Source organism: Sinocyclocheilus anshuiensis, unplaced genomic scaffold (genome assembly GCF_001515605.1).
Source record: "Sinocyclocheilus anshuiensis isolate Anshui unplaced genomic scaffold, SAMN03320099.WGS_v1.1 scaffold941, whole genome shotgun sequence".
Taxonomy (NCBI): domain Eukaryota; kingdom Metazoa; phylum Chordata; class Actinopteri; order Cypriniformes; family Cyprinidae; genus Sinocyclocheilus; species Sinocyclocheilus anshuiensis.
The window spans coordinates 341,875-351,177 of record NW_015555791.1 but is presented as its reverse complement, the minus strand read 5'-3'; the positions used below and the strand labels follow the sequence as shown (position 1 = coordinate 351,177).

The 9,303-nt window shown below is 38.3% G+C and overlaps 1 protein-coding gene across 2 annotated transcripts in view; it reads right to left on the bottom strand.

Moving 5' to 3' along the window:
* eps8l2 (EPS8 signaling adaptor L2) overlaps window positions 1-9,303 on the bottom strand; it is a 58,465-nt gene that overhangs the window by 19,425 nt on the left and 29,737 nt on the right. For both annotated transcript variants that reach the window (XM_016468945.1, XM_016468946.1), the window contains exons 4-7: window positions 7,896-7,960; window positions 1,907-2,068; window positions 776-925; window positions 382-461 (exon numbers count right to left, since the gene is read on the bottom strand). In XM_016468945.1, coding sequence (XP_016324431.1) covers window positions 382-461; window positions 776-925; window positions 1,907-2,068; window positions 7,896-7,960 — 457 coding nt within the window. The remainder of the gene's footprint in view (window positions 1-381; window positions 462-775; window positions 926-1,906; window positions 2,069-7,895; window positions 7,961-9,303) is intronic.

The window sequence follows — 9,303 nt, the reverse complement described above, 5'->3', positions numbered from 1 at the left end:
GCCAATATTTGTGTGTGTGTGTGTGTGTGTGTGTGTGTGTGTGTGTGTGTGAATAGCTGTACAGTCTACTATCTCTGATGAACCTGTAACCGGTTTTTAAGGAAGAAAATCACACCTGAAGTCAGAATGTAACTAAAGCCCAGCGCTGATACTGTAGCATCCCTAAATAAATGAACAACTATTACACACAGCAACCTTAAAGTAAATGTGGCTTTACTATCTGCTGATCCTGTTACGTGTCTTTAGGACGTCAGTAGACTTATAGTCTGTTCAGTGGGTAGAAGTGTTGTGAAACTTGGTGTCAGTCATTCTGGCTAGTGATTAGTTATTTAAAAACCACTCCAGTAGCGTTTGTTTGTGTCTATGAGAGCTGGGACTCACTTTAGCGTCTGCGGTCGCGTCTTCTTGCCGCGTGTGTTGTCTCCCAGAGCGCTATCAATGTCAGCGTGCACCATCTCGGCCTAAAACACAACCACACACACGGATCCAGTGAAAGCAGCTCTCGATAGTGTTTATCATCATACTGCAGGGGTGTAAAGGTCCGTTTTTATTAATCGTTCAGGCATGGGAGATTATAGAGATGAAATTGACAGGTTTGATGATTGTGTCTGTATGTGCGCGAGTGTTTGTTTTGGTGTTGCTTATGGATACAACATTTCTCATAATGTCTGAAGAATAACAGCACCTGATTAAACCTAAAATGCATCAAATGTCATGCATTTCAAGTACCATGATACTTTTCTTATGTCTACAAGTTTGTGTGTGTGAGTCTCACCTCCACTTCGTCGCAGTAGAAGAAGTGAATGTCTGGTTTGTGTTGTTCATTGTCCTGACAGATGAGCAGAAGGACGGACGGATATCTGGTCTGGTTCAACAACGTCTGACAATGATGGACAGTGGCCAGAGGAAAGTTTTCAAGCTCTTCCTGAGTGAAAGAAAGGAGAATTAGACCTTTAAAATGAACTTATATCACCTAACCCTAAAATGCTTGTTAAAAAAATTTATTTAAAAAAATATAAAGATAAAATGCAAATCAAGAAAATGTATATTATATATTAAATGCAAAATAAAATATAAAAGATAATTAAAATATATAAACACAAAGTACAAAAACAAACCTGATTCTCAAAAAATAAATGAATTTACTTGTTAATGTCTCTCAGAAATTTTTATTTTATTTTATTTTATTTTTTATTTTATATTATATATTTTGTTTAATTTAATTTAATTTAATTTTTTTTATTTTTTTTTATTTTAATTAAACTGTCAATTAAATAAATTAAAATTAAATAATTTCTGTAAGTACTTTATGCAAACACAAAAGACACTTACGAACTTCGATCCTGAAAAAAAAGATTGCAATCATTAATGAGGTCAAAGATCTAGTAATGTTGGCATTTATGGTCACATATTACCAGAATAATGATGGCACAATCACAATCGATTCACACGGACGAAATGCTCCCTATCCAGTTATTCCAGATCAGATTACACTAGGCCATAGAGTTAGAAGAGGCTTTGTTTGATGAACAGGTGTGGAACATCCTACTGTCTTCAATCGGTTCTCATTTTTATGATCTCAAGTGTGCTTTAATTTTTACTGAACATTTAAGATGCAAATTGGTTTTGAACTGGTAAAAACGTGCAAACCCAGTATCATACAGGATTTTCTATAGGACAAAATAGCAGAATTGACTGAAAGGCATGGCCTAGGTCAGTGCAAAGGACAGTACATTATGATGAAAGAATACAAAGACAAAAAATATTTCACTGCAATGCAACAATGAATCATTCAAAATAAGACAACGAACATGGATTAAGAAAGTAAATAGTGTGAATTTTATATTGACTTTACAAAAGTCAATTAATTTGTCTATGTGCGCACACAAGGAAAGATCCCGCTCACCTTGGTCACGCAGTCCAGGAGTTTGATGGATTTGTCCGTCACCTGCAGCAGCATTTCCTGTGTCCAGATTTTGTCTTTGGAGTCCAGCAGCTTCAGCTTCTTGATCGCGTCATCTACTGTAGCAATGGACTCTGATTTATCCATGACGAATGTAGAGAGATGCTGCAAACACACAGATGAGTGTGGAAGATCATTGCAAGAGTGATGCAATGCAAACAAATACAATTCGGTTTTCACATTTCACATCTTTAAGATGGACTGTGGCACTGTCATTTGCATGTGTATTAAATAAGATATATTAGGGCTATAGTGATGATTTCAGAGAAAATGCAAAACAATTTGACTTGCTCATTTATTCAATATTCTCTACACAGTAAATGTCACATAATTCACTTCATGTGGAAAGAGAAAGCAAAAATTAGTGCATTTAAACAGTTCCAGATAATACGGCACACTTTTAAATATATTTTGCATCCCAAATGACTATTTAGACTCCAGAAATCTGATTTTAATCATGGTTTGGATTGAGTTTGTAAACACTGGATTTCATGTGGGGGTTTTTTTCCTGAGCCGACTACAAAAACTAAACAGATTTGAGTTTCTCTCCATTTTATTCCATTGCATTCTAGGAGAAAAGGCTGCGGTATTAAAGAGATCTTATTAGTGATTTTTCAGTAGTAGATAATTAGGTGAATGTCCCAATGGTCTAAAATAAACCTACATAGGTTCTCTTTCTGAATGTCATTGGGTGTTGCTCTTAAAGGAATTAATTGTCATTTCGACTGAGTGAGTAATGTTAGCACACGCCTCCTTATAATATTTTTATATGTACTTCAGCACTTTAACCACACCCGTGTGTGTGTGTGTGTCGGTGGGTGTGCATTTACGTGTCACAATACTATGTGACAAACAGTGATCCCATCAAAGAGAGCAAATTATTCAAAGCATTATGCATGGTTCATAAGCAGATTAAGTATTGTCACTAGTTATATAAGGGAAGGAGATCTCAGCATGGCTGCCGTGGATTAACCAGACAATCCAACACAAACACGTTTGACACGTCTTGATCAGACTCTACCCGGAAAGTGGAAAGACTTCAACAGGATGTAGTCCAACCAACTTTCAACTGCACAAAAAGAATGTTTAACTTTGAGATGGTTGTCAAGATGTTTGCACATATACAGCCGTTTACGAGAGAGTACACCAGGTCAGTGGTTTCCATGAAGTTGTTTAGGTAAACTCAACAAGAGCTGCTGTCAGTCAGTGAGTTGTTTCATTATCGTTAAAGGAATAGTTCACCCAAAAATAAAACTTCTGTCATCTGTCTGTCAATTCTGTCATAGTGTTTTATTTTTATAACATCATTTACTCACTCAAAAGTTGTTTTAAACCTGAAGGAATTTATTTCTTCTGCTGAACATAAATTCTATTTTGAAGAACGTGGAAAACCAAACAGTTGCAGGTCCACAGTGACTTTCATAGTATTTTTTCCTACTATCAAATTCAATGTGGACCAGCAACTGTTTGGTTACCCACATTCTTCAAAATATCTTCTTTTGTGTTCAGCATAAGAAAGAAATTAATACAGGTTTAGGACAACATGTGAGTGAGTATATAATGACAGAAATTACATTTTAGAGTGAACTATCCCTTTAATGATAGTCGGCTGCATGTTTAGTACTGTCTATATACAGGCACGTATCCGTTTTTCTCTCAACTGTTTACTTTCATTGTAGACATAACCAACTTAGTCTATATGTAAACCTTGTGTGTTTTGACAGTATTAGCGCAAAAGATAACTTAGTTCAGTAATCAGGCCCTGTTTGACAGGCTTTTTAGTGCGCACGCTTCAGGTGCACGCGGCACTCAGAGAAAGTGCATGTCAGACCAGCGCAAGAGGGTCTAGCTGCAGCCTTGCACTTGCACTCTCAGACGTGCATTCTCAGGCTTGCACTCTCAGACACTTGCGCTTCAGCTAGCGAAGTCACTTGCAGTCTTTTATTTTTTTTATTTTGTTCTATTTTTTGATCTTTTAATTGAACTTAATGTATCTTAATACATTACGCCATGTTAAGTGTTTATGTTTTTCTACGGGAGGAAAACACTTAAAACACTTGCACGCTGGTCGAGAAGGGTCTGAGAATGCAAGTGCGAGGCTGCAACCAGACCCTTCTCGACCAGCGTGCAAATAAAACATTTAACCGGCAAGGCTTTATACACAGCAAAAGATTTTGCTGTGTAGCAAATGAGTAAACAATGTACTTTTGTTACTGCGAATAAGTACAGTGCCCTGTGAGAGTAAAGGCCCGTTCACACCAAGGACGATAACTATAAATATAACGATAAAGATATAGTTCTAAAAATCATTCTAGAGTGCAAACCAGTGAAGTAAACAACAGTGCAGATATAATGTAGTAGAACTATAAAGATGTAGTTCTAAAAATCGTTCTCAATATTAAAGAATAGCACCACACCACAACTATAACGATAAAGGCAAGAAACGATATTATTGGAATCACTTTCAGAACGATTTTTTTTCCAGCTGATGAATGATAAAAACATTGACAGTCAATCAGAATCCATCCTGCTGTAACAAGCTGGAGAATTTAAAGCGTCAGACGCGTGTGCTCTTAGAATAAACAGATGATATCGTTCGCTGGTGTGGACGCTAATATCGTTATCTTTATAGTTATCGCTCTTGGTGTGAACGGGCCTTAACACTACCGCTGAGTTAACACTGATGTGAATGCATGTGGCGTACAGTATATTGAGATGGAGGCACCAGAACTGCAACTGATAGAATATGCACTGTAGCACGATACTACGATATTTCTTAAAAAGCAGATCGTGGAGACATTTTTATCATCCACGATCAAAAATCATCATATCGCACACCCCTATTCTTCAGTGGGTTTTAGGTTTAGCAGGGAAATTTATTTTTTATTAAGAACCACCCAAACACCCAAAAAAGCACTCACGCACCCTAAAAACCAACTGGGAATGCCCTAAAACCACCTAAACCCCATAGCAACCATGTAATATTTCCCTAAAACCCCTCAAACACCCTAGCAACCACCTAGAATTGTCCTAAAACCACTCAAACACCAGTAATTAATTAAGTAATGATTGAACATTAGTAAAGAAAACCCACTGTTAACAATGTTGAAGATGAACAACTACTGCTCAGGCTTTTAGACATGACAACTTACCACATAATCCTCAACAGTGGTAACTCTGCTTCAGTGTTTTAACACTCTGTAGATTGGGACAATATGTACTCTGAGTAGAGTTGATTTAACTCGGGGGATTTTGCTGTGTAGAAACCACATAGGAATGCCCTAAAATCACCCAAACACCCTAGCAACCATCTACAATAGTCCAAAAACCACTTAAACACCATAGAAAACACCTAGAATTGCCCTAAAACTCATCAAACACCCTAGCAACCACTTAGAATTGCCCTCAAACCACTCAAACACCATAGAAACCACATAGGAATGCCCTAAAACCACTCAAACACCCCATCAACCACCTAGAATTGTCCTAAAACCACTTAAACACCACAGAAACCACATAGGAATGTCCTAAGGCCACTCAAACACCCCAGCAACCACCTAGAATTGTCCTAAAACCACTTAAACACCACAGAAACCACATAGGAATGTCCTAAGGCCACTCAAACACCCCAGCAACCACCTAGAATTGTCCTAAAACCACTTAAACACCACAGAAACCACCTAGGAATGTCCTAAAACCACTCAAATACCCTAGAAACCACCTAGAATTGTCATAAAACCATTTAAACACCATAGAAACCACCTAGAATTTCCCTAAAACTCCTCAAAAACCCTAACAACCCCATAGAATTGCCCTAAAACCACTCGTGTACCCTAGTAACCACTTAGATTTGCCATTAAACCAATCAAACACCATAGAAACCACTTAGAATTGCCCTAAAACTCCTCAAACACCCTAGCAACCCCATAGAATTGCCCTAAAACCACTCGTGTACCCTAGTAACCACTTAGATTTGCCATTAAACCAATCAAACACCATAGAAACCACTTAGAATTGCCCTAAAACTCCTCAAACACCCTAGCAACCCCATAGAATTGCCCTAAAACCACTCGTGTACCCTAGTAACCACTTAGATTTGCCATTAAACCACTCAAACACCATAAAAACCACCTAGGAATGCCCTAAAACCACCCAAACACCCTAGCAACCCCATGGATTTGCCCTAAAACCACTCAAACACCCTAGCAACCACTTAGAATTGCCCAAAAACCACTTAAAAATCCTAGCAACCACTTAGATTTGCCCTAAAACCCCTCCAACACCCTAGCAACGGCCTTAAGCCACTCAAATACCCTAGCAACAACCTAGAATTGCCCTTAAACCACCCAAACCCCTTAACAACCACCTATAATTATCTTAAAACCAGTTAAACCCCCTACCAACCACTCAAACACCTTAGCAACCACCTAGAATTCATAAAACCACCCAAACCACCTAGCAATGCCCTTAAAACACTCTATCCTAGCAACCACATATAATTGCCATTGAACTACCTAAACACTCTAGCAACCACCCAGCAGTGCACTAAAACCCACAAAACACCCTAGCAACCACCTAGAATTATCTTAAAACCACTTACACACCATAGCAACCACCTACTGTAGAATTGTCCTATAACCACTTAAACCCCCTAGCAACCACCCAAACACCCTAGCAACCCCCTAGAATTGTCTTATAACCACTTAAATCCCCTAGCAACAACTCAAACACCCTAGCAACCACCTAGAATTGCCGTTAAACTACCTAAACACCCTAGCAACCACCTAGAATTGTCTTACAACCACTTAAACACCATAGCAACCACCTACTGTAGAATTGTCCTAAAACTACTTAAACAACCTAGCAACCACTCAAACACCAGAGCAACCACCTAGAATTGTCTTATAACCACTTAAACCCTCTAGCAACAACTCAAACAGCCTAGCAACCACCTAGAATTGCCGTTAAACTACCTAAACACCCTAGCAACCACCTAGAATAGTCTTAAAACCAATTAAACACCATAGCAACCACCTACACCTACCCTAAAAGCAACCCAGCAAACCTCTGAATCTTGGGAGTGAGTTCAACACAGACATTTTCTACAGAAAATGTAAAAATCGAATCATGAACACCACTTTCAAAACCTTCTACAGATATTTTTGCTCCATCGACCAGTTCTCGGAATAATATTCACATTAATTATGTAACCAAAAATAGAATTAATTTGAAAAAGTCAATGATCTGGGCAATAAAAAAAGAAATACTCTCAATCTGTTTTTTAAAAAATTCTTACGTGCCTAAACTCAGATTACTTTGGCATGATGCTTCTGATATCACAAGAGTGTAGAAGCATTCAAGACCCGATATGACTTTGGCTGGCGTGGGCGTTTATCAACTTTATGCATGTTTGAGAGCGAGAAAAAGAGATAAGAGGCATAATATAGTCTTTACAACAAGTGAAGGGTGAAAGTGAGGAAAAACAAACCAAGGAAAATAATGTGTACAGATCAGAACAAAGTTCAACAGAACGTCTCGAGTCAGTCCTGGATCAAGTTACCGTTTGATTAGTGCAACAATGACGTACTTGTGCATGGCTAATTCGCCTGTTCTGCTGGGGTTCTTTCAGGTTGCGTTGCATAATATGCACCACACTGCATTTCGGCCAATCGAATTCAAGGACTGGAACTAGCTGTTTGTATAAAGTGGATTTCAGACCGCAGATTGCGTTATCTGTTTAGATGGAGGTTAACTCTGCCCTGACAAATCTCTGCGGTGATCAAGTGACCTGACTGCTTTATTACGATATCAAGTCATCAGTTGAATCACGTTAAATATTAAACCAATCTCTCAGTGGCGAGGTTCAGCTAATCAACAAGCTTAGAAGGAAGAAACAGAATTAAAAGAATCAATAGTTTAGAATCTCGCTCACCTGCACATGGTATTGCGACGTCTCTTGCATGATGACGTTCGAGTTTGAGTACTTCTTTCGTTGCTCTGAAAGAAACAGAGACACAAACATAGACATATGAGACAATATTCAAAGACTTGCAAGAGGAAAGACGCTATCTGTGTTTCGACTGTTTCCTCATATGTAAAGTCATTTTTTTAGAGATATTTAAGCAACGGATATAAATACTCAAGTTTAATGTTCACACAAAACTCAAACTAACCTGGATAGTGCCACATTTTGGACCGTCTAGATCACTTAAACGAGACGTTTCATGTACATGAACAGAAAAACTGATAAAACACCAGTCAGCATCTGCATTACGAACATGAAACACCAAGACGCAACAATACAGTTAGCAATACAATGAGTCAAAATGAGATAATTATTAAAAAACCTTTTCCTAAAAATTCTCACTCCTACCTTTCAAAGCAATGAATTTAAATTCAACTTCCTGTCTACAAATCTGCGTTAAACATCTCCATGGTTTGACAAATTTGTAGGCTTCCAGCAGTAATGCTCCGAACTGACGGACTTACATACAGGAAATGTTCTGACAGGCTGGGAATCGTGTTTCACCTGCCTCTTTTATTCGAGGTCAAAGGTCAAACCGTGTAACACCTCCCTCCATCTATGGCTTCAATATATCGCTGTTTGTTTTACAGCAGTCCTATAAATCAGCTCAGCACTGCGTGTTTTACAAAACACTCGACTTCACGTTTGCTTTAGCTTGTTCAACTAGATCCTACATTTTAGTTGCTCTTTTAGGTTCAGGAGAGTTTTGATTGCAAACTTTGGCGAATCTGAGCAAGTTTGAGCCGTTCTTGAGCTCTCGTCTGACCTCTAAAGTCTTTTCACGAGGAAAAACATCAGACGTCTCTCTTAGGCAAACACTTGACGACTGCAGTATATGGCTCTGTTAAGGTTTAAAAGGCTTTTAATGGATGTATTAAGTTTAGTTCAAGGTTAAAGAGCAGAATCAAAGCAGATTCTCTCTTGAAAACATGTTTTAGCGTCAAACTATGTTTACGATGTTCTTTTGCGGTCTAGTTATGACTCGCTGTAAGAATGCTGACAGCAAAGTTAGGTTTAAAATAGTTACATATGGACGGGTGGCATGTTGTCATGGTGACAATGTTTTTGAGGGTTGTCATAATGGCTTTGTCAATCAAATGTGATTCTGGAAATATGAATGAATCACAGCAGCTGATGACTAACTGTATATGGAAAATAGTGTGGAATGGATATGAAGTGGCAACAGAGGGAAAGAAGATGCTTGTGTACAGTATTACAGTATTACTATTACTGACACGCACAAACACGTGTGTGTGTGTGTGTGTGTGTGTGTGTGTGTGTGTGTGTGTGTGTGTGTGTGTGTGTGTGTATATAT